Source organism: Nilaparvata lugens, chromosome 13 (genome assembly GCF_014356525.2).
Source record: "Nilaparvata lugens isolate BPH chromosome 13, ASM1435652v1, whole genome shotgun sequence".
In the NCBI taxonomy this organism is placed as follows: Eukaryota; Metazoa; Arthropoda; class Insecta; order Hemiptera; family Delphacidae; genus Nilaparvata; species Nilaparvata lugens.
Window position 1 is genome coordinate 28,284,351 of NC_052516.1, and position 26,742 is coordinate 28,311,092.

At 31.7% G+C, this 26,742-nt stretch overlaps 2 protein-coding genes across 2 annotated transcripts; both read right to left on the bottom strand.

Annotated features, from left to right (window-relative positions):
- Window positions 1–3,766: 3,766 nt before the first annotated feature.
- On the bottom strand, window positions 3,767–15,818 carry LOC111055939 (very-long-chain (3R)-3-hydroxyacyl-CoA dehydratase hpo-8). Its single transcript, XM_039440237.1, has 5 exons — window positions 15,398–15,818; window positions 13,163–13,283; window positions 8,928–9,157; window positions 5,903–6,081; window positions 3,767–4,693 (listed from the first exon to the last, which is right to left on the bottom strand). Exons 1-5 carry the CDS (start codon window positions 15,490–15,492, stop codon window positions 4,611–4,613), a joined length of 708 nt encoding a protein of 235 aa, XP_039296171.1. The 5' UTR covers window positions 15,493–15,818; the 3' UTR covers window positions 3,767–4,610.
- Window positions 15,819–16,149: 331 nt separating this feature from the next.
- Window positions 16,150–25,030, bottom strand: LOC111058309 (protein takeout). The gene is made up of 7 exons (XM_039440413.1): window positions 24,728–25,030; window positions 22,121–22,220; window positions 21,625–21,720; window positions 19,091–19,238; window positions 18,356–18,489; window positions 17,025–17,174; window positions 16,150–16,154 (listed from the first exon to the last, which is right to left on the bottom strand). Exons 2-7 carry the CDS (start codon window positions 22,218–22,220, stop codon window positions 16,150–16,152), a joined length of 633 nt encoding a protein of 210 aa, XP_039296347.1. The 5' UTR covers window positions 24,728–25,030.
- Between the last annotated feature and the right edge of the window lie 1,712 nt (window positions 25,031–26,742).

A 26,742-nucleotide genomic window follows, 5' to 3' on the forward strand; every position in this document is an offset into this window, starting at 1 on the left:
TGAATAGAAATAGGAGAAAATTTCCCCCTAGGGAGCATCCCTAACGCTGTACCTACCGTTACGTAACGCGATTTTACTGTTACAGGCTTGGCTTCCCCCTGTAACGGTAGAATGACACTTTTTTCTATTCTTATAACGGTGACGCATTTCCCCACCACCCCGCTTTCCTATAGGGATGCTTCCCTATCGTAGAAATTTTTATATTGTAATTGACGGAAATTCTAAAAGTTATCCTTAGTTTATCAATATCATATTTGACAATTTATATAAATAACTTAAATATGTTATTCATGTATTCTAAATCATAGGATACTATAGAATATTATATCAATTTATTGTAAGCTGTGAAATATTTTTGAAATCAGTGAATTTGTAATGTAATATTAATTACGCACATAATTAGCCGATAGGTAGCAATAAAATAATTTAGGATTAGTAAACTAGCTATTTGGTTTAGTAATATTTTTGTCTCAATGAATTGTTGTTGCTGCTTGATAAATAGTATATAATTGTAATGATGTCAAAGCTACCAATAATAGTTACTGTGAATTAACATTAAGGATTATTTTTTATAAATGGGTACGACTTGAAAGGAATTGAAGAATTTATACCAGTAATTTTAGCATTAATTTGAATTAACTATAGTTTACACTAGTTAGAATGAAGTTGCATAAAACCATATTTATCTATATGTGTACAGATCTAATTTCTTACGATATTCTCAACGTTTTGTAAGTCTTTTTTGACAAATAATTTGTTGAAAATAGAAAAATTCATCATCAAGTTTCTTTCTGCTATTAACTTCTTTGGTCAGTATTTGCAGTAGCAGAAGTCCTAAGTTCTATTCATAAATGAAATAATTAGTTAGTTTAATTACGAAGATCAATCTCACTTCATTTGGTGTGATAATTTTAGTTCCATGTTGAAATAAATGAAAATTTAATTTGTAAATTCCGGCACAGAAGAAAATGTAATATGTTGGAATACTCTCTACTATGAATGTGTGATTCAATTCAATGTCTATTTTATGAGTTAGCCATGGAGAATAAAGTTCGCATTTAATTAATTTGATTTCATGTTTTATTTATTCCTTAACCTGCACCTGAACTAACAACGTCCAATTCAGTACATAGAAGAATCAATGAATCATCTATTGTTATGGAAAATGAAAGAATTTGAGCTATTATATAGTACCTACGGTTCAAATTGTTAGCATAGTAAGGATAGGCGGAAATGCCTGATATGGTTCTGAATAATGCCAAGTTATATAAAAAACATTTTCAACATATATTTTTCTATTAGATTGATTGTAAGATCGATCTGAACGTTTTAGAGTGAGATTCATTTTAAACTGTGAGCAATCCTTTTGCAAAACTTTAATGCTTCCCATTTACTTTGCTCTATATAATAGTAATAGCAACCAATGCTGACCAATTCTGAAGTGAATCTAATTGTACCTTTCATGTTAAACATGAATTATTTGGAAGTTATGAGTTCCAAATTATTCTCAACATTCTTCATTATCACACTTCATTTTGGCTCTCATCGCCAAGGAAGGAATTTAACATTTCTCTCTCACTCTCTCGGCTATGTGGAAGAGAGAACCTAGAGTACCTACTAACGCCGCACTTCATAAAGACAATAAATCTCTCTCTCTCTCACAAGGGTTGTGTGGCAGAGAGGACCAAAAGTCCTAACTCCGCCCTAATAAAGGCATATAATCAATCAATCACACACCAAAAACTATTAGGGCCGGTTTCCGAGCTCGGGATTTGAATAAGTTCTAGACTTTGAACAGCTAGAGTCGGAAAATTGGCTTTCAAAAATGGGGCGTAATCGTAGTCATTGTCATAGTCACGTTCGAATTAAATTTCAAAAAACTATAAAATTAAACACAATATAAAATAAAGAGAAGATAGTGTAAAGTTTCAGCTATTTTGAGTAATTCAGAAATGTTTAATCTCGTCAAGGAAAAACGTTTGCAATTAAAGAAATGAGAAAATAAAAACTGCGACTACGGCCCGTTTTGGAAAGCTAATTTTCTGACTCCAGCTGTTTAAAGTCTAGAACTTAGCTAAATCCCGAGCTCGGAAACCGGCCCATAGTTATGTGACGAAATATTGATTGACAACATCATTTGCCACCACAGTTTGTTTATTCCCGAAAGATGGATTCATTCAAAAATCAGTAATAATTGAGAATAGTTGAATCCAGAGCAGTACAGTTGTGTAGGAAAACGATTGGAATGGTAAGGATAGATGGGGATGTATCCCAAAAATTTGAGATGAAAAAGGGCATGAAACAAGAAGACAGCCTCAGTCCGCTACTCTTCATAATCTTTATGAACAGTATATTTAAGTACTGCAAAAGGAACACCCCGAAAATGAAAGTGGGTCATAAAAATCTTAGACCAGTATATGTGCAGGCCTTGGTATTTGCAGATAATATTGTTCTGGAGGGGTTGGGTAAGAGAAGCAGGACGATGCGAGATAAGAGAAGGATGCCAGAGGATAGGACAACGTGGAGGAGATGGACCGAGGCTTGTACCCCTACGCTGTAGTGGCAGAAGGGGAGAAGAAAAATAAGAAGTTAAATCCAGGGCTTAATTTGTGATGGTACGCACTGGGACATTGTACCCGTTACTTCTTATTAAGCTGGGGTTTCCTTTGTGCGTAAATGCCGTCGTCGACCACGACAAGGCGAGGATCTCAGATTGGGAAGATTTCAATTTGTCTACATAACCTAAAATATTATGTTCAATTATGCTTTAATAGGGAGGTTGAGTTTATACTTTCAGATGGCAATATGTTTATACTATTAAAAATGTTTTGTTTATTGAATAATAAACACAAATAATGAAAAGTTATTTGATCAGCTGTTTTAGCACACTTGAAATTTGGACAATATGAATGTCAACAATGCTTGTCGTCGTCGACTGCGAAAATTTACGCATAAACGAAAATGTACCTTTAGGCAGGCCACTAACGGTAGAACATGCATGACGTACATGCTTATCATGCACTCACACAAATTTTCATCATGTATGTTTTGTCATCAGCGAGAGGCTTCTACATAGAATAAACAACCTATAACAACAATAAATAAACCACTAGAAAATTACAAATTATAATGATAGAAGAATAATTTAACATCAAATAGATCAGCGAAGAGAAACTAACAAAAAACTTGAGATAAACCTCAAAAAAGTTTGCTCGAAGTGTTTCGTTGTGATGACACAACGATGTATGTCGACTGTGTATCTTGCATATTCAACCGTTAGTGGCCAGACTTAGAGGCAAATTAGATTAGAGTTCTTTATTTATGTATAGGAGAGGGGGAGAGAGAAAAATAGAAGAGGGGGAAAATACTGCTTAAATTAATGTTAACAGAACGTCGTTATAACGAGCACGGCAATATAAATGTTGGCTGAGGTTGTACTCGTGCGTAGTTTTAGCCTGATGTAATGTTTGGCCTCAGTGTCGTAATTTTATTTTTTTTTCAAGTCGCTAATTTTCAAACCTACTCGCTTCTCCCGAAGTAAAAATGTTCAATTTTATATTGAAATTATTGGAAAATGATGCTGAAAATACACAACTGAAAGCTTTAAAATCACAACTCACAAAAACGAGTTTCAAGGAGTTTAAATTTTTTTTCGGGGCAGCACCCCGGACCCCCGTTTGACTGGGGGCAAGCCCCCCTAGGTTCCCTCCTCCGTACCGGAACCTTTAATTTTAAAATTGCTATGATTAAATCAATAACAAAAATCTACAGTTGAAAAATAGTAATTTATTTTCAAATAAATCTTAAATATACACCCGTCCAACAATATATACTACTACATTTACACATACAAAAACAGAGTTACAAGTAAACTTGCCAATATTACAAACACATTTACAAAATTAACCAAAAATACCATACAGTTTTCTAATTAGTGTTAAATATCAATTTATCCAACATAAAGCATACAACTATAATATTGTACTACTGTTGGGAATGTAGCAAAATCATGTTAAATTTGTAAGTTATAGACTTGGATATTTATAAAATACAAGGGAACCATTATGTATAATTATATCCATATAAAATTAAAATGGTGTTTTGTTCATTCTTGCTCACGTGCTATGGCCCATACAAGGAATAAATTTCTCATTTTTTGAAAAGATTTTTAATTTGTGATTTTGTAACAATCTGATAATTTTTAATATCACGAAGATAAGATTTTCCATAAATTTGTGAATAAAACTCACAATTTTATTATTAACAAATACCACAATCATAACGTCATTGTACGCCAACAGAAGCACGATTAAGAATATTAATACAGATATATAAGAGAATAAAATACGGAATACACATACTTTGTACTAGAATTCGGAAGACAACATAAACATGTTAAAAATACGATAATAAAGTTAAAATCACATAGTATTTCAATATCAAAACACTACATTCATTAGAAAAAACCAACCTTCAAAATCTAAAATTGCACCCTGGAATCCTTTTACGAAATTAATGTACCCGAAAGTATTTTTTCGACACTCACCATAACACTAATTGAGCAGATCTCAAATAATAGTAACTTAGAAATTGTTCATTTTTTCAAATGTCTATTTAGCCTTCTTTTCTGATGTTTGGCCTCCTATGATCTTCTTCCTCTGGTTGACCATGTGCATGTACATTTGAGGGAAAACTGAAATCAGATGGAAAATAGAATAGTATCAAAAATACTATAGAATTAATTTCATACAATCAACATTTTTAACAAAAATGTACAAATGTAATTGGAGCAAAAACTTCATGAAAAAAGTACATTGAATGGAAGAATTGAAATGTAAGCATTTGGAATCAGGCCTCGTACAACATCTTTTGACAGACGTTGAATGTAGGGATATGAACGCCAAACAGTTGGGAGGCACATCTCCCTCGGGCGTTTTGATGGTAAGCAGAAACTGGACGCAAGGAAAGGCCTCCGTGAGCAGAATGAAAGATTCAGTGGATTGTAATTCAATGAAATCTAAATTTGAAAGGATATTGAAAAAATACAATAGGTGAGAGGGAATAGATGATAATGATAATCCATTATTTACTTTTATTATTGAAATGACACTTGAAAATGGTTCTTGAAGAGTTGAAACTAGTTGTGTTATAATAAAATAAAAGGTACTTGACAATTTGTATTGTTTTAATAATTCATTGTATAGCTTTTATATAATAAAAAAATCAAATCAAAGTTTATTCATCAAAAACAATTACAATACAAATTTGAATACTATAACATTTGATATAATTAAAACAATGGAGTTTTATGCATTGAATAATTTCTTATTAGACATCATAAATTGGCACTATGATAGGCATCAATTATTATAAAAGAGAAATTGTTAAGTTTTGAAATTAGAAAGACTAGTACACTTTTATAGTTTTTTCAAGACAAGTAAGAAATTGGAAGAGAATAAGAAAGAAATGAACGAGAAGTTAGAAAAGTTAAGTAGCAATGTAGAACAGCTGGAGAGAAGATTTGAGAAGAAAATGGAGGAAAAAACTAGAGAGATTTGTGATGAGATAGCAATAAAAATAACAGCAGTTGAGAAAAACGTCGAGAGAATAGATAAGAGACTGTAGACATTAGAGACTATAGACATAAGAGACTATAGACATTTGTGACTGTAGACATTAGAGACTATAGACATAAGAGACTATAGACATTTGTGGACTTTTTCTTTCTTCTCTTTGTACCCATACATTCTTCTCTTTTTGTTCTCGCTTCTCCCTTAATTCAGTTACTGTAGTTTCGGCCAATGATGCCGTGAACGAGTCATAATTTATTGTTTTTTCACAAAATGTATTTAATTCAGTAGAAACATGATTAGATTAGATGAGAATATCAGAGACAACTTACGTGGAATGTAGGAGAACATAACAGATAGAAGGAAGTAACTGTAACTGAATGTGAAATTCAAGGGATTTGGCAGCTCATAGCTCCATGCTTTCGTCTTGGCCACATACTGTTGAGCCCAGTAGAAGCACAGCAACTCCCCTGTTACTCCGATTGGATATAGGGCAATGAAGAATGTGTATCTGAAACAAAGAATGCAAGATGGACTCAAAAATTAAAATAAATTATGGAACCATAATATAATTATTATGAATGAAGCATCACAGAATGCAAACTAAACTTAAAAAATCTGGTGTGGCGCACTTACACTACTTTCCTTGCCGTTATGAAAATTGATCACCTGACGCTAGTGTTCACGCGCATAAGAGTCTACTATTCCAAGATCTGAGCCAGCTGGTGACAGGACTATAACGCTGCAGACACACGATGTGTGCTATCTCTTCATAGTGAATGATTTGATAGAAACTGTTTGCCAACAGTTTGCAATTGAATAATCACATTTTCTCGAATTTCGAGCTTATTTTTAATTTTAGGTGAAAATGTTACGGAACATTAATTGTAGAGATTTTTATGATTAGTCTTTTCCACTCAAAATTTTTTGTTTAAATTGTATCTGAAGCCTGATAATTGGGAATCTAAAATCAAACTTTGCATAGATGGGGCGGAGCTCCTGAAATTTTTACAGATATGGGACTTGTGGCAGTTGATATAGCTTATCAATGACTATTTCAGGTATGAGTTTAATCAAAATCGTTGGAGCCATTTTCGAGAAAATCGCGAAAACCCCTGTTTTTGACAACATTTTCGCCATTTTAGCCGCCATCTTGAATTGCATTTGATCGAAATTGTTCGTGTCGGAATCCTTATAGTGTAAGGACCTTAAGTTCCAAATTTCAAGTCATTCCGTTGATTGGGATATGAGATATCGTGTACACAGACGCACATAAACTCATACACACACATATGAGATGATCAAACGTCCATGCCTATTCGATAGGATTCGAACCCGTGACCAGGTAGCACTAGCCGACTGAAGGGTGCAACGCCATGCCATAATCAACTCGGCTATCTGGCCGAGATTAAAATGTACCTTCAAGTTGTCCTTCAAATTACAAAACATGTTATTTTAAATTATATTTTACTTGTTTATTCTAAACTTTATGATTATATTATGGTTTCATGATCTACTTTGATTTTTGAGTCTAGTTTTCATTCTATGATGTTTCATACATAAGTTAATAAATTATATTATTTAAAAGTCAAACATATTCAACATCTACAAAACTTGATAAGGGTCTAGATTGATATAGTGGATTCAAGTTTCTGTTGTTGTAAACTTGATATCAAGTTTATCAAATACATTCATTTTATACGAAACTTAGATTCAAGTGAACTCGACTAATGTAGACGCCCCTTTAGAAATTCTTCAGCCCGTGGGGGAGGCTCTAGCCGATTTACGATGCGTACAATGCGGATAAGTAAGCGCACTCCAATTGAAAACAATGCATCAAATCTAATCGTCCGATGACGATCTGTGTGCGCCTACCTTTAAGCCCCGCACACACACACACACACACACACAGATTTTTGTTCGTACGGTATTTTGCCGTCCTTATAAATTCTATCACACTAAACCGAACATGACTAACATCATCTGTTTGAAATCATCTGCTTAATCTAATAGAATTTATAAGGACGTCAAAATATCGTACGAACAAAAATCGATGTGTGTGTAGCTAGCCTTACAGGTTAACTGTAAAGTTCAGGTAAGCTACAATTTTTTTATTTTCACCATCAAAAATTAGTTGGTAATCAATATTCGAATAATTAAGTACTGTGTACATCAACGACATTGCTCTACGACTGGTTTGTTTTACAGTAACTATATTACCCAATAGTTAATGGGTAAATATTCTCTTTAGAATATTATAATTACTTTGCACTACTACAATCCATACTGCAATATGGGATTCTCAGCTGGGGGGGGGGGGTGCTTGTAAGAGTTACCTTGGAAAGCTGAGAGTATCTCAGAATAATATAATTCGTATAATGTGCAACAGTACTAGAAGAGAAAGTTCTTTTCCATTATATTCCTTCATAAGAGCATTACCTCTACAACATGTTTTTGTATATAAAGTCTTAAAGCTATTCTATGTCAGAGCTGGCAATACTGGTACAGAGAATTTATATTACAATACAAGAAGAATCACACAAAGAATGTTTCGTTTACCAAAAGTCAATAAATCAATTTTCAAGCAATCGTTCCAATATGTAGCTCCAAAATACTTCAATCAATTACCATACGAAATCAAATCATCTGAAAATATTAAGTCTTTTTTAAAACTTTTAAGAGCTTGGCTAATGACTTTCCAAGAATTAGTTTTTCTTGATGCAACACTGACATAAGTATGAATATGTTTATAAAGAAGCAGGTACTAATAATATACAGATTAAACATTATACACATTTTTTTCTCTTTTCGACAATTAGAATCGTGAGAATTATATATCGTAGAGTAGTAATGGTTTTTTAATACATTCATATAAAATAATAATGATAGACTATATTTTTGGAATATTCAAGATGAATTGTACTGGTTGTATATTTTTTCACATTCGTTTGCAGACGTCACGGAGTGCAAGAGATTTTTAATTAATGCTGGACTCAAAAATCAATGGATTTTATTTTTGTATAACTTTAAATCAAGTTATAATCATTATGTTGTTGTATTTTTTTAGTAATGATGATTATTTCTATTTTTTCTGTAAGTTGTCCACGAATACTGGTTGAAGTGGTCAACTTAGTTCCTACTTTTTTAAATTGTAATTTGCTATGTTTTTTGTGAAAAGGAAACAATAAATTTCATATTTCAAGTTACTGTAGTTTGTTTGAAATAGCTTCACACTGTGTATAGATAACTGAAGTATAGGTTAGCAAAGAAAACACTATCAAACACTATAAATCACCAGTTTCATATTTAAATGAATAATTCAATGTTGAATAAATGTGTTGCGGTGTCCATTCTCACCTGCACCACACTAGGAAGTAAGGGACACAGTTGATGATGTTGAGCGCATAGTAGCTGTAGCGAATGATCTCAGTGACGGACCAGGCAAACAGCATGGGGGGCATGCCGGGACTGACGGGGCCAGTGGGCGTGGCCAGGAGCACCCCGCACACCACCATCACTCGAGACAGCACTTGGAAGATCGTGATCATCAGGTTTGACTTCACTAGACCCAATGCTACGTTCAAGATCTGCAAGTAACAGACAACGACATATTAAATCGTAAAAATATAAAAATTTGAGAATTGTAAGATTTGACTACACTGGGCCTTCTGCTGCATTAAAGATCTTCAAGCAGCAGTCATTCAAGAAATTTTATTCGCCAAAAATATAATCATTGGAAGATAGTTATTATCAGGTTCTACTTTACTAGACCCACTGCTACGTTGAAAATCTGCAAGCAACATTCAAGGAAGTTTATTCATGGAAATATAAACATTAGGTAGATTGAATAAAGACTATATCAATTGCTAGTTCTAAGCAATTATCAAGCAAATGCTAGGATTCGAGTCAGCTGTACTAGTAGTTCTGTGAACAGTAGAACTCGCGCAATTTTAAACCGCAGCCTCCTCTTATACTGTCCATCAGAGTAAATCCTGTCTGTATGTCGTGTCGGCGAGATATCGGTGTGAAGACGGCTAATGGCTGTTGGGGTTGGTGTATCAAAAATGCTAACATCAAAAGTTAGTCTCCTTCAAGACATACTGGCAACAGGACAGCCCGAGTTCAAAGCAGAGAAAGTTCGAGAGACAATACTATGTTATTTTAGTTATTAATTGCATGCGTTATTGCACGATATCAATAGTTCATTTAATAGTGCATAAAAATTGCATTCAATGAGGCATGAAATATATAGTCTACACAGCAGCTGACTTTTTACCAAGTTACATTGAGATATTGCATTGCATGCGTCATGGCATGCAATTTATAATCAACTCGACAGCTGATTTATGATGAATAATTCTATAGTCTGATTTGGCGTATGAAGGAGGCTCCTTCTCCTTTTATATTATCCTTGAAATACAAAATTTCAAAAAACCTTGTATATAAGTCGACGCGCAATTTAAAAAGGAACATACTTGTCAAATTTCATGAAATTCTATTATCGCGTTTCGCCGTAAATGCGCAACATATAAACATTTAAACATAAAGAGAAAATAATGCCAAACCGTCGACTTGAATCTTAGACCAGCTCGGTCAATAATCTTATTTGTACAACTAATGACTATTAATTTGCTAGTCACTAGATTCCAACGTTAGTAGATATACTACTGTCTACTAACGTTAACTAAATTATAGTTTTCATTTAATTGACTCATTGGAAGAGAGTGTTATCATCAGGTTCGACTTCACTGAACCTATTGCTAGGTTGAAAATCTGCGAGCAACAGACAAAGAAATTTATTCTACTAGTAAACTAGTATTTCAAATGTTTAAATAAAGCAGTTATTATGACAATGTCAAGTCAATTTTACTCAATAGTGTTTTATGATGTGCACATTCATCCTAACACTACCAATCTCAACAAAATAATAAGATACAGTAGTTCAATTAAATAGTATTATTCAATTGATTACTTATTGAACATAAATTCAAACTGAGTTTACGTTTTAAGATGCAGAAATTCACCCAAACCTCTTAAAATATTTACTATTAATTTGAAGTTTCATTCTATAAGATAATTATATTCCATCTAACCCATTTCAAGCTATTTCAATTTCCATCTTTTTATTCATTATTTATGTTTTACAGATTTATTTTTTCAAATATGAATAGATAAACTGTTTCTTCTATACACACATTACAGCAATAGTACTCGCTGTATTAATAGAATGAATAAGAGAGATTGAGTGTGAGCTTGATTAAAAATTCCAACAGTCTCAACAATATGTATGAGCTTCTGTTTAATTATTTCCTGGCATTGTTCAATTATGAAGGGAACAACTGAAGGCATACAACAGCTATGTTTAACTTTCATGCTTTTATTCTTTTTGTTCCTTTATACACCTAATTATATATTTTTTGATTTGTGCTATTCTTTAATTTTGCAGCTTGTTCATGTAATTCAAATCAAATCAAAAATTTTTATTCACAATACAAACAGTTGAGGGTCCTGCCAAACCCAAAGGTTTTTCGGCGGGTGCCCAGTTACAGGAAAAAAATGAGTTACAAAAGATAAATAAACTTAGACAGAATAAATATTACACTTCTAAGATTTTAAGTAAAAAATGAAAGAAAACTAATACAAAATGCCAAAATTAAATAAGAAATATACATAAGATTTTGATACAGAATTAATAAAAAAAGGGAAAAATTAAAATTTATTAGTAAGGAATGAAATAAAAAGGAAAAGGGAAAAATTGTTTTACACAAGTAGGCCTAATAGTACATTTTTACCGTTGAGGCAGGCGGCAGTGACAATAAAAGGAAAATTTTAAAACTTCAGCCAGCAAAAATTGAAAAATTCTAATAATGTAAGCATATGCTGTCATTTTTTTAACTTGACGTTTCATAAATTATGTGTACGTTTGTAATATTATTAGTTTTATAAATTGATTGAATTATTTTCAAAACTCTACTTTTTATGATCAGAAAATCTTTTCTGCTTCTTTCTTCTTCTTCCTCTGCTTCATTTTTTGTGAGTTCATAAATTTGTTATGCATCATCTCACATTTCTACTTCTGCTGCTTACTGCACTCTTTACTATTTTCTTATTTATCTTTCCCTATTTCATCTTATTCATTATCCTTGACCTTTCATTTATTTTTGTTTCTTCATTTTTCTAATTGATCTTTTCTACTTATCATCTAGTCGTCAACTCTCATCATCATCCCTCTCACTCATTACCCACGCACAAGCCTCAGCTTATGAGGGCTTCACCCTCAGTATTTATTATTTACTTATTTTATCCCAAACCATTACTCATTTCTTTTGTTAATTTTTTATTTCAGTTTTATTTTTATTCGCGTACCCCTTTCTCCTTTATTCAATTTCTTCAATGATTAAATATTCTTTTTTCAACTATATGTCATTTTTATTGGAATATAAATTTGATTGGGAAAATAACATGCAAGTAATTATCCAAATTCAAGATAGACCTTTTCTTTAAATATCAAAAGAAAAATTAAATTGATATTAAACCAATCCATAAGTTATTCATACTACCCAAATTTGAGAAAACTATAGCTTTGGATTAAATGTTAACCTGATAAAAGAAATAACCCAATTGTAGCATTGGGATTGTTCTGTTGTTTCTCACCTTATCATGAAAAATTAAGTATAGCTTTTGATAAATCATTTTGATATGTATTTGAGCAAATGATAAAAAATACATTCTATTAAAAATGGATTCTAGCTTTTGGTGAATCATTTTGATGAAATGTGTTGGTACGAATGGATAAGAAAAAGAAGTTCTATGAAAATGAATTTTAGCTTTTGGATAATCATTTAGATAAAATGTGTTTCTACGAATGAATAAGAAAAATTAATTCTATAAAAAATGAACTCTAGCATTTGGGAAATCATAAAATTTGTTTGTTCGAATGAATTAGAAAAAGAAGTTGATGAAAACTCAACTCTAGCATAAATCGTCTATCGAAATGAATTCATAAGACTGGCTTGCCTCCACTATGCGTTTAAAAATCCAGGTTAGAGAGCAACTAGTTGAAAAGCAGGTTTTCAATTATGAGAGATATGACGCGAGCAGCCTTATTATTATGCAACAAGTTTAATAACGCATGAGAAAAGTAGGTAAGCTAGTATTTGAAAGCAGGTACCCACGGAATCAATGAATGTGAACAGAATAAAGGACTGTTCGGGATAAATTATACAGGAATTATTTTTCTCATAATCTTTTGGAATTAGGGAAAATACTAAATAGAGGAATAGATATGAAGAAAATTGATATCAACTTGCAACAGAACTTTGAAATATTCGGAATCTTTATACAAATAGCACAATGGATACAGTATTATTATTACTATACAGATTTGGAGATAATTGAAGGTCCAAGGTCATGTAAGTTATTTAGTAGAAAATGAATTTAAATATCAGTGAAAACCAAGAGGACTGATTGACGTTGATAGAAGAAAGAGCACAATATTACATTTATAATATTATTACTTGAGTTCTTAAAAACATGAAACGTTTTTAAAAAGTTATAAAAATTAATTTGAGATGAAAAAATATAAATATTACCTCCAGGACGGCAGCATTTTGAAATACAATTACAGTGTAATAAACTTCATTCCATATCGTATCATTGCCTTTCCCACTAATAAGGTAATGCTTGGCAACTTGAAATAAAAGGTACGACCATCTGAAAAAACATTAAAATAATTTATAAAATAGATAAGAATAAATGATATTTTGAAAATAATGTATTCAACTCAACTTATCTATGTTTCACAAAGTACGACCGGTATATGGGTACCGGTAACACTTTTTTGCCAACTAAAATTGTTTAGTCAATAATATGTTAACAACGTAAAATATCATGTTGTGAGATATTTCTTCTATGTTTGGTTTTGAAGCATCTAGATTTGAAAATCTAGACTACTTTGTAAAAATAATTATGTACTGAAAATTCTGTGAAGTGAACAACTACAAGACTATTTCAAACTATGTGTAACCTTATCTAAATTTGGGAGAGGAATAGCACAAGGTTACCGTACCTTTTTTTTCTCCCTATCATTTATATGCTGTCATTATTGTAAGAATCAATAAAGAATAAAGAAATGTACCGGTGAGTTAAATTAATTCTCATTTATAAACAAAATATAATATCTAAATTCATATTTTATTTAATGAGTATATCCTATCTAATCCTTGTTTTATAAATATCTCAAGGTTTTGACACACAGTTCAATCCAATTTCATTCCATCTATGACCAGTCTCTACACTGGATAGATTTCGTCATAAATTAAAAAACATAAACGTTCATAAAATTTACACTAACTATCGAGATGACTTGTCAAAGAGACAAATAAAACTAGTAATCTCCTCTTCACTCAAGGAATAGAGTGGAAGTTTGAAGAGTTTATCTCGAAGTGCATTTCCAAATTGTTTATCTTTCAATTCACGGACACACAATGGGAGTCTGTTGAATATTTTCAGGGTTCGAATTGGGAAACTGGTGTGTGATCTGGCCAATCGCAATTGTGACAGGTCTACATCATCACGTCTTTTAGTAAAATAGTCATGAGCCTGGCCTATCACTTGAAATTCATGTAGCTGTTCTTTTAGAAGCACTAATGAGGTAAGCAGGTACTGACTGAAGACTGTGAGGATCCGCAGTTATTTGAACAGTGGCCGGCAATGTTCCAGGTATTGCAAGAATGTAATGATGTTGATACTTTCTCAGTTACTTTAGAGGTAACCTGAGAGTTTTAATTCAAGCCCAAAATCATCAATTTTTGGTTCTTTCCCTAAAAATACTACGAATTATATATACTACGAAGTTACTACGAAGTCTATATTATTATACTACCCTATATTATACTACCCTAACAATACTACGAAGAGTCATTACATATATGTTACGGCATACGGCAGTGATGACAAAATAATCTTTATTTCTTTACTTTTTGGTTACGGGTCTGTTTTGGAAATCCTGCACTCAACCAAACAAAAACTATTCAACCTTCCGGCAGTCGCGCTGTTGTAAAAAGTACAACAGTGTCAGATTTTTTGCCGCAAAAAACTATTGAATAGGGTGGTGTTAGTGAATAAGTCACCTATGCATTCCAAAACAATCCCCCATCACTCCACTGAGTTGCAGTATCAACAAAGCAATGGTTCAGTATTTAGGTGCCATTTAGTCGCGACAGTGCATAAGTCGCACTGTGTATAAGATAGGGTAAGACTGTATACGGGGACTGTAAACGTACCAATAACACAGAATTGATGGCTTTGCTTGATGTGCCTTATTGGGCTATGAAATGGCAATCATCCAAATGTTTATAGGCGTAGAATAATCCAAGAAGATGAAAAAGTAATTATACAGTTAATTACTATGTTTTGACAGTAAACAGAGTACATAACACTTGGAAAATTGGATGTTGTAAAAAATACAACATGCGACTGCTCGTGTGATTTAGTAGGGCACGACTACCGGAAGGTTAAGATTTTTAACGAGCATTATACGAGTAAATTATGAACTATAAATAAAATAAGAAGTTGAATAGATATTTTGTTGATTCGCTAATATTAATAATTTATCCTAGCCCACCGTACTGTAGACTATCCAACGAATTAACCATTTTAATGTATGCCTATTAGGCTCTGTATTATTAATAACCTTTTTGTGGGACAAATAAAATATGGTAAAAAAATGTCATATATTTGACTGTGATGTAAAGTGATTTAAACAATTATTATTAACTATAATAATGAAAATTTAATTCTATTAGAAAAATAATTAAGGCACTTACCCTACAACTTGAAGTCCGTTATATGCTAATAAATAGCTTGTTCCAATAATTCCAGGGCCGGACTTTTCTGGTTTACTTGATTTGGGTTTTGCCATAATGTTAACAAATGTTTAAAACTATAAATATAATTAAATTCTCACTGACACAAGCACAATAATAATTATCAATATTTTGCACTAGATAACCTCAACGTTTCATGATGACAGGACAAAAATCTTTTGACACTCGCGTTGATTTAGTAAAAATTACAGTTTTCACTAAAGTAATGACTAAATTTAGATTGTTTAATTGGTTAACTTAGAAATTTCACCGATGTATTAGGAAAGAAAGGAGAAAGTTGTTGCAGAAGCTCGAAATTCAACTTTTGACAGTCATCAAAGGACAAGAGCGAAGAAATGAAATGCAGCTGTTAAATTCAGGAATGTCAGATTTCAAAATATGTCTTGCAGCGCTACCTTTATACTACAATAACAACTAAGTGCAGCGGCCCGGCAATTTTGAATAGTTTAGGATCATTTTTTCATGTTTTTAAACTTGTAAACCTTTTTATTTTGTAGATGAATCATAAATGGACAAGATGGTTCCTGCTAAAAACCGTTTACACCTCATTTAAAAGGCATAAAAGACATGGTATGATTTATTTTAAATAGAGCAACATATCATATAATATATTTCAATAATTATTCTAGTATATTTTTCTAATTTTAGAATAATGTTGAGTTTATACTCAATAACTTGAAGTTTCTATACTATCAAACTGCAAAAGATGTATTCAAACACATGCCGGAGAAATACTTAGAAATTAAAAACATATTTTCTAAAATTTGACATTTTCCATTATCATACTCCAAAGTTTATATGCTTCTTTTAAGGCGTTTATTTTTGAGCAGTTTAATCAACTTGTACCAGATCCATATTATAATATTGATATCCATAAATATTGACTTCCATAAATCTCAAAAATACTTCCACACAAATGTAGAAAGATATTCTAATCATGAACGTCTCGTTTCGTTTTTGCAAACGCAGAATTTGTGTGAGCATTGTGGTGAAGCTGATAGCCCACTTTATATTGAATGTTGACTAACTATTAGTTTATAGATTAGTTCAAACTGTTCATAACTCTCATATTTTTCACTCTTCATGAGGAACTGCTATAGTGAGGCCCACGTTATAATAGTAGTGGAGAAAGATAGAAGAAAAACGTTGCCGATCATCTGTCTTGTCAATACCTTCTATATAGACGGTAGCTGACACAGGTTTTTATTGATGTAATAACTGTTCATTCTCATTTAAAATAATCAATTATATTTTATCAAGCAAGAAATCATATTTTTCAATAATTATTGCATAATTAATTTTCATAATTAAGATGAAATATTTTGTTAATTAATTATTGATTCTACATTGTTAAAAGATGATCTTTTAGATAGCGCTATCCGCTTTGCTGAATGATAGACAAGGATAGCAATACCATTGCCAATCAAACACTGCCATTATAACGTGCACCTCACTATAGTTAATAATAATTCATTTTTGAACTATTTTTTACAGTCCAATTTTTTTTATGCATAATTGATTAAATCAGTGAATATTATATTGTAAGTGAACACAGTTTGTAACCTACCCAGTTGTTTATTGCCATTGAATAGATTATTCATGTGAATGGTAGCCTTTTTTACATTGATGCTGAACTTCAAGTCGTCTATGCCCCAGAACTCTTCTCCATTTCTGGTTTCGGGGTAACCACTTAGTACTGCTTTACCAGTCACTGTAGCTGCAAAAAATAAATAAATAAAAGGAAATATTTTAGTGAACAAATTGATTATTATTGGATTTGATTAAATATTAAGATTAATCAAAACTTACTTATTCAATTATCTCGTCAATGAAATAAAAACACACATTTATCAATTATCTTATTAAATATAAAGATCTCATGAAATCAATTATCTCAGGCTATAGCATAAAATAAAAAATCTCTAAAATAGTAGTTTAAGTACAATAGTTTTATTTGGCTACACTATAGTTTATCGAAGTTCATACTGGTAATTGATATTATTTTGACCGCACCAACAAAAATTTTTGTTTTGTTCTTTTGTTTGAAAAGGAGATACTTATTTTTGTCCATGCTTATTAGGTAGGTAGTTTATATTTTGTGGTTCACGTATATTTTGAGCTTATCTCAATTATCTCAGGCCTATCTACATATTAGGTTATAGCATAGAATAAAACAATCTTTAAAATAGTAGTTTAAGTCAGTGGCGCAATTTCACCAAACTGCTAGGGGGGGGGGGCAAAAACAAAGAGGTATGAGGGGGGAAGACCCCAAAGGATAGAGGGTACTGGGCTTTTCCCCATAAATGTTACATTCGAAGATGTTATTATATGCTTCATTTTTTCTAGTTTTATACAAATGTGTTTAAGTATCAATACAAACATAATTAGACATTATTAGTTATTGAATTATGAAATATTTATAAAAAATATAGGCTTACAGAGAGGCTCTAAATTAGGAATACACTGAAACAGATTTCTTAGAAATCATGGAAACAGATAATTTTTTCTTTTACAATGACAATTCCATTGGGGATCATATTCTAACTTTCAGTTAGAAAGCAGATACATCAAGCTGTTCCCATAATTCTCACCAACTCTTTACATACCTAATTGCCCCCCCCCCCTAAATGGCGCCCCTGGTTTAAGTAAAATAGTTTTCTCTGGCTACAGTATAGTTTATCGATTTCATGCTGGTAATTGATATTATTTTGACTGCACAAACAAAAAGTTTTGTTTTGTTCTTTTGTTTGAAAAGAAGATACTTATTTTCGTTTATGCTTATTTGGTAGGTAGTATATATTTTGTGGTTCACATATATTTTGAGCTACTGATGTATTCTGATAATTTTATTTCATTCTGTAGACGAAAATTTTGAAAAAAAATTGTGCAAAACTCAACTGTAGTTACTCCAGCTGTCTCCGCTACCAGAGATGGGTAGAACCAGAATTTGTCCCTTGATAGAGTAGCCTCCCTCTATGTAGAGCCAGGGCAGGTAGAAATCTACCTCCATTTTGTAGTTGTCTAGGTCAAATCTATGGATAGAAACAGTGGAATGTTGAGAAGCTTGAAGATTAAAAAACTTGAGAATTGGGAAAAAGTCAATATTATCAAGTAAAACAGGGTGCTGATTTAGATAGATCCTTCATAGGAAACGTTGAATTTTGTTAAATAATAATCTTATTTTCAACAAAATATTCAGTTTATGTTGAGGCGATTGTATCGATTGATTTAATAATATCAACTGATTTATCACTAGATCTGTGTAGCAATATTATATATCGATATTTTTTTTTCTTTAGGATGCATCTATTACTTTAGTATAAGAATGTGTTTTCTTTTAATTTATAGTGTAGAGTTTTCAATTTCGGATGAAGACCACATGAGCAAATCTCCGGAAGTAATTGTCTTTTTTCTTTAGGGCTACTTTTAATATTAATGAAAATATAAATCTTAGTACCCTTTAAAAATATTTTGTCATAATTATTTAAAAGGTTACTGAGATTTATACTCCTGAATTAAATTTGTTATGCAACCAGTTGTAGGTATTATTAATTTATATAATGTATTTAATTGAGGATAGAAGATTCAATTCAGTTCAGAACTAGGCTAATATATTGAAAATATCCTACTCACTTGATACCATTTATCATATAATTTGTCATCCCGTGGATTTTCTGATCCGAGAAAGTCGAGTCGATAGACACAGGACCCGAGCCCTGTTTGACAAGAATCCGAGGTACAAACATCGGCTCCAGAGTTTGTATTCTCATTTTTGGCACACCTGAAAAATTTTATAAATTTTTTTATAAAAAAAAACCAGGTACCTACTTACTAATTCCAATTTTTACATTTATTGATTGATTGATTCATACTATAAGTACATCATAAAAATGATAGGAAGAGAGAAAATAAGTAAGGTAACCTTGTGCTTTTTCTTTCCCAAATTTAGATAAGGTTACACATAGTCCAAAATAAGTTATAATTGTAGTTGATCGCTTTTCAAAAATTTTTCAGAAATAATTTTGAAGAACCAGTTAGTTATTCAGGTATTCTCTTAAAATAATCAAATAGGTACGATCCTAGTTAAAAAATAATTCCATAGTACCCTTTTTAAAACTTTCTCATATGAAATACAATAACAACTCAATCTAGTATGTGCTATCTAATTTTTTAGTGCTAGGAACCATTCATAGTTATTAAACCTCTGTCGTTTTCAACTCACTTGAAATTGAAATTAAATTCTTTTTAGTAGGCTAAGCAATTAATAAACAATATAGTTCTCACGAAGAACGAATACTGGCAACTTTCTCATATTCTATAAATCACAATAATATTTTATACATTATATTCAATTAATATAGAAATAAATTGTACCCTTTTTTAAACCTTTTTACGTAGCCTGAACACATAATATAGATATAATAAATACAAAATATATGTTACCATTAGTAAAATACATCTCACTAATGAATTTTTAAACAAAAGCATTTGTCCCTCTCGAAGTAGATGATGGAATACGTTAATGATACACTATAATAAGATGAAAAAATCATGGAAAATTAGGAATAATGCAAGTATGCAGTGATGACAGGTGTGTTTATTTTAGAACAAAACTTGTGAAAACTTAAAAATAAACTTCTTGTCATGATCTGGCATTTGAAGGTCGAATATAGCTTTACTGATCAGAGGCTTTTGGTTCAATAAAATGGCAGCATCTCTCGCCTCTTTAATTACCGTTGGTGATGACGCTACAAATCTCTCTTGAGAGAACTTTAAAATAATGAATGTTGAGACTGGTTTTATTTTGTGATTTCTGCGATGAAGTGGAAAAATTGAAATGATAATATGTTAGTATTAAAAGTAATATTATTATAGCCTAGGTGGGCCTATATGTTCTCCAATAATTGAAATAATATATATTTCTTCTCGTTTTCTAAGAATAAGAACATTTAAATTGAATCCAAATACATATCATCAGAATGTATTCCGTTATTCAGATGTAAATAATAAGCTATGGATGAATTGATCTTTGAATGTATAAAATCCAAATTGAATTGAATGTATAAAGAAATCCATTTGACAGGCAATGATGTTCCACTAATCCACTGAATAAAAAAAAATGTTTATTTCCCAAAAAACTAAAACTACTACATCAATTACAGAAAATATTAGATAGTTTACAATTACATACAATAGTTAGTTTTAGAAATTGTTTATAATGTGTCTTCTACATGTTGAGTGTTTTCTGTGTGGAAATTGACCTACTCCACTATGTCGTTGGCTACCATGTTCTAGAGTAGATACAACCATAGAGAAACAATAGCGTAAGTAGATATTCCATGGTATAGCGAATTTATGTCGCAACTTTTACTGTTATCTCAAGCCGATTACTGCCGATTATTGTCAATTTTTACTGTTTTGTTGGGGTTAGAGTGTATGAACGGCACAATTTGAGAGACTACCAGCGTCACACAGCTGCATAGAAAAGAACTACCGTACGTGAACTATCGGCTTGGGATAACAGCAAAAGTTGCGACATAAGCGCCCTATACCATGGTATATCTACTTATGCTATCGTTTCTCTATGATACAACTCATAATAAAGAATTAATTTGTTCACTTCAACGGGTGGGTAACATTGTCGCTTATTTTCAAAAAAAATATATCCCTATTAAAGTGAAGAAAAATATTTACTTCTTCAATGGAAAATACTATTTAAACATCACAGAATATAATACAAAATATTGCAAGTGACTATTTGTGATTCATATAAATTGGATGAATGTTTTATTGAGTGTTGAAATTATATTAAAAGTTGATAATATATTTCCTAAGAATTATTCTACAAAAATTGGATTAATATGTTATTGAGTGTTCAAATGATATTATGATGAAAATATATAGTTTTCCTAAGAATTATTTTACAAATTATTACTATTTACAGATGTAGTGTAGCCAATTTCCGATGAAATTCTAGGGCCCGGTTGCACAAAAGCCGGTTGAATTTCAACCGTGATTAATTTTACGAGAACCAATCAGAGAAGGCATTTTTGAAAAGACGGCTTCTCTGATTGGTTCTCGTGAAATTAATCACGGTTAAAAATCAACCGGCTTTTGTGAAACCGGCACTAAGATATATTTTTTTTAAATAAGGAAGAGGCTCTTACCTTTCTTCAGAATCGGTCTTACATCATGTAAAACTTTGATCATACATGAGTTGAAGTCTGGACTGCTACGATGGCAAGGGATGTTCAATGTTTCACCTAGAAAAAACAAAAAAATGTTCAGTCGGATTGACACCATGAGCCGTCGGTCCCGGCTGCCTAGAAAACAGTCGTTAGGTCATGTAAGAGGCTTTAAATTGATCAGTAGCGACCTGAGAAATTTTACACCAAATCTGAGCTAGCCAGGTCACTCGATATTATTATTTAGTCGGAAATTTCGGTTGAAATAAATAATTCAAGTAGCTACGGTAGTTTCAAAATATGGAAGTGTAGGTTCCTTTCTTTACACTTAAAGACGTGTTTAATGACTTGACGTTATAAAAGAAGAATTGAATTGATTGTTTTCTCAATTCATCACATATATACTGCTCATTTTTCTCAGATAAGCTTATTAAGCAAAATATCTCCATTTTAAAATTTCAAATAAATGTTTACTTACTTGTTTTTGATTTCTGTGTTATGGAGCTTGGTAGAAACGATAATAGACCAATGAATAAGGACAGCCAACAATTCATGATACACTCAGGTTTCAAATACATCTGGAAAAATAATTACAAATCATAAATTTCTCCCTAATCCATTAACAACTGAAATAATCACGATAGAATACTATGAGTATATTTTATACTATTATCTCAATATTCATCAATCAATGAATGAATGAATGAATGAGCGAATCCTTTATTTTTTGTTTCAGTACTGTTTTCTTTGTGTAATAAAAAAGATCTATCAATTTTTCCTATTGTATATTTTTCTTATTTGCTTTATTCACTCCATTTTCAACGCGGTTACAACAATTTTTAACTGAAGTACAATAATAATTTGAGATAATACAAAATAACACAACTAGAATAATTCATTCAATGAAGATGAGTCTAACTTAATGCATAAAATGGAGTTTCTCGTAGTTTCTATATTAGACCTACATTAGTTTACTACGGTACCAATGAATACTGCCAGTATAATGCTATAATCTGATCTTGTCAGATCAGCGTTATTCCCATATAGGTCTAATTCATGTCATAATATACGAGCTATTCATGAGAATATACTGACCTAGAATACTAGTTATGTAAAAGCATGTTATAACAATAAAGCAGCTTTAAAATAGTATAGGCCTAATAACGCATAATATGCCAGAGTTGATAGTAAGCCAAACCTACATTGATTCAAAAATTTTCAATGAAATCCGATTCATCAAAATAATTTTGTAAAATACTATAACATTGAATTTCTGAATGAAAGTTGAATTAATGTACGACGCTATTCATTGAAAACGCTTTCAACAAGCCATCTCTGGAAAATTGTGAAATTCCGGTCCAGTTTCAGAATTTAATTTAGTACTAATGTGTACAGTAGCTATACAGTGTATTACGATATGTAGGTCGTCCAATACGAAGGTAATATATGTTTAGTCATTTTTCATTCTTATTCATCGAGTGATAGATGATGAAAAGCAAAACAAAGAATGAATGAATGGATTTATTTTTCAGAAATGGGTAAAAAAGGAGAGAGAATCATAATCTAGTGATTTTAGACAATTTTTCAACAAATTGTTGTAGTCGTCTTGTTGCTATAAAATATAGGTTGCCCTATTGCATGTAATTAATTGGAATACTGTATTTTGTAGGCTGGTAATAAAACATGTCCTCAATACAAAAAATTGGTAGAATTTGAAAATTAGGCACGAATTGAAGGAATGAGAGCTTGAGAGGACACATGACACACTGTAATAAGATTGTAAATACAGCAAAACTTCTATTACCGAAATTAAAACCTCCAGCTTATACAATATATATTTGAACATTAAAAATGAATACAGTACCTAGAGAACATCAAGTAAACCTATAACGTACGGTACTATAAAAATCGAATTAAAATGAATAAAAATATTAGGAAAAATTCTTAAACTTTTTCCGCGTTCATCCTACCATCAAATGTAGGCATTTGGGATTGATCTTCTCTTAGCATTATTTCCGATCTAATTCATGTCATAATACCTATTCATATACTGACCTAGAATGCTAGTTATGTAAAAGCATGTTATAACAATAAAAATAATATATATTTGAACATCAAAAATGAATACAGTACCTAGAGAACAAGTACTTAGAGAACTCTTATCCATACTTTTCCATAATTATTATCCAATATTCTTTCTGAAGAATGAATATGTAGCCAATTTTTGTAGATGCATAACACTTTCATCTATAGCAGTTATTCCAATTTGCTTTTTTCATATCATATACAGATCAATAATATAATTTTTTGAAGTCTATAGTATGTGAATTCATCTATAATTTTGCTGTATTGTAAGCTATTATAAGTGTATAAGCCAGTATATATTGTAATCTACTTAAATAAAGTACTCAATCCATAAAAATCACAGAAACAGAAAAGGAAGAAATAAGCAAATTTCAGTTTCTTGGCAAGAGATCAAAACTTCCTATGAAGATTTCAATTCTTTAGGTGTCTCTTCTAAGCTTCAGACTAAGGATAATTAATCGCTGCTCGTCCTTGATAAGTTTACATCGCAATTCAAATCTCTCTAGAATCGAACTGTTAAATCGTCAACTAATCACTCATAATTAAATTCCATAAATAGAATTTTAGGTAAAATTCACACCACTACAAAACAGAGATATTGTGGAATTTCTCCATATATTAAGGTGAAGAGAAATAGATGTTGACAGTTCCGCATAATTTATTTGAGCAATTTCTTGAATAAGCAACATCTCTTTTATTCCACCAAAATATTAGTGTTGGTCAGAGTCCATAGTAATATTTAGAGTTGGAATTATAAAAAAGTAAAGTATAATATTAGGTGTTTCCAACTGTAGACTCATTTACAGCTTATTTTAAATCTACAATATCTTACAATTGCTAGACAAGTTAGTCTTGCATTATTTAAAATCAAATCAAATTTATTGACTCGAAATTTATACAAAATATTCACAAATATTACTACGGTATCATAATTATTATCACTAGCATCCATTCAATAATTGAGTCATTATAGATACTAAAAGTAACTTCTATAACTTACCGTATAGTTAAACAACACTTTATATTGGCACTGGCTGACAAAATCCTGCAAGATAAAATCAACTGAACAGATGGTTGTTCCACTGGACACTGCTGCTGCAATCCGCGCTTAAACAAGAACTGATGGAAATTTGAGAGAGCGCGTAGGATGGGAGAGAGAGAAGAGAGATAGAATGAGTGTGTGATACAGTGAGAGAGAGAGAGAGATAGGGAGTGAGTGAGAGAGAGTGTGTGTGTGTGTGTGTGTGTGTGTGTGAGATAGAGCGAGAAAGCAAGAGAGTGAGATCAGAGAAGAGTTGATTTTATTGTTTATTGATGAAGAAAGGAGTTGGATAGAGTTGGATTCACTTAAAAATGTCAGAATTTTTTTTAGATAAAATTAATATGCTTCTCGTTCTATCATTGCTGATATTTCAAAGTAAGTCTCAGTAGTATATACATAGTAAGTAAGCTTGCTCGTGCGCGTATGACAGTCTTGATGTAGGAACTTTGTTGAAGGTTAATTACATGTATTATTCAAGTCAAGTTTCCTTAAAATAGACATATTGGATAACGATGTTTAAATTAACTGTATACTATTGTCCACTGATGTACAGAATTTATTTACTCATTCAATATTGGCGTACGGTATTCAGTATTTTACTGAATACGAGATTCGAGATTCACTTGATTATCGTAAAAAATCTGGATTATTGAAAAAATCTGGTGCGGCGCACTCACACAACTTTCCTTGCCGTTATGAAAATTGATCACCTGACGCTAGTGTTAACGCGCATCTCAAGTCTTCTTATAAACAAAGATAAGCCAGCTGGCGACAGGACAATAACGCTGGAGACATACGAGGTCTGCTATCTCTTCATAGTGAATCATTCAATAGAATCAACAGTTGCCAACAATTTGCAATTGGATAATCACATTTTCTCGAATTTCGAGTTTATTTTCAATTTTAGGTGAAAGTGTTACTGGACATTAATTGTAGAGATTTGTATGCTCAATTTTTTGTTCAAAATGTATCTGAAGCCTGATAATTGAGAATCTAAAATCAAACTTTGCATAGATGGGGCGGAGCTCCTGAAATTTTCACAGATATGAGACTTGTGGCAGTTGATAGAGCGTATCAATGACTATTTCAGGTATGAATTTAATCGAAATCGTTGGAGCCGTTTTCGAGAAAATCGCGAAAAACCCTGTTTTTGACAACATTTTCTCCATTTTAGCCGCCATCTTGAATTGCATTTGATCGAAATTGTTCGTGTCGGATCCTTATATTGTAAGGACCTTGAGTTCCAAATTTGAAGTCATTCCGTTGATTGGGAGATGAAATATCGTGTACACAGACGCACATACACTCATACACACACACACACACACACACACATACAGACCAATACCCAAAAACCACTTTTTTGGACTCGTTTGACCTTGAAACATATAGAAATTGTGGTGCCTTAATTTTTTTCGGAAAGCAATACTTTCCTTACCTAAGGTAATAGGACAAGGAAAGTAAAAAAGAGAAAGTGAAGTTGAGGATTTCATGAGTTTATTTGAGTAGACTATGGCAGACACATTTAACATGAGCCTTACCTGTATACTGTATAATATACTCGTTACAGTAAGACATATAAAACCAATAATAATACAGTATTTACAGACTCACTTCTAGTAAATGAAATGGAGTATTCATTCTGGTGTAGCCAACAGGAAATCTTTCTATACAGCCTGTGATACCTACCCAGGCCTCATTATTCTCTCTATCAAAGGTGTGCACTCTAGTTTGATCAGTTGAAAAAATGAATTGAATTAGTTAGGGAATTGCATTGTAATGGGACTAAATATAATTCAACTAGACTAAAATTATTGAATGTTGTATTAATTCAAAAGATGAACTTAGTGGGACTGGATGAACCAGTGGTCTATTTCAGAATCACCAGTCAACTCTAAAATTTTAATTCAATTCATTACTGATTTCAAATAAAAATTCTTTATTCAAAAAAATAAATAACAATCAAATACATT

Bases quoted from the DNA above. Each gene is read 5' to 3' on its own strand.
- LOC111055939 (XM_039440237.1), bottom strand. From the start codon at position 15,492: ATGGCAAAACCCAAATCAAGTAAACCAGAAAAGTCCGGCCCTGGAATT. The intron at 13,284-15,397 runs GTAAGTGCCTTA...ATGTTTTTTCAG, and splicing joins AACGGACTTCAAGTTGTAGG to ATGGTCGTACCTTTTATTTC. The intron at 9,158-13,162 runs GTAATATTTATA...TGTTACTTGCAG, and splicing joins AAAATGCTGCCGTCCTGGAG to ATCTTGAACGTAGCATTGGG.
- LOC111058309 (XM_039440413.1), bottom strand. From the start codon at position 22,220: ATGTATTTGAAACCTGAGTGTATCATGAATTGTTGGCTGTCCTTATTC. The intron at 21,721-22,120 runs GTAAGTAAACAT...TGTTTTTTCTAG, and splicing joins AACACAGAAATCAAAAACAA to GTGAAACATTGAACATCCCT. The intron at 18,490-19,090 runs GTGAGTAGGATA...TTCTATCCATAG, and splicing joins TATATGATAAATGGTATCAA to ATTTGACCTAGACAACTACA.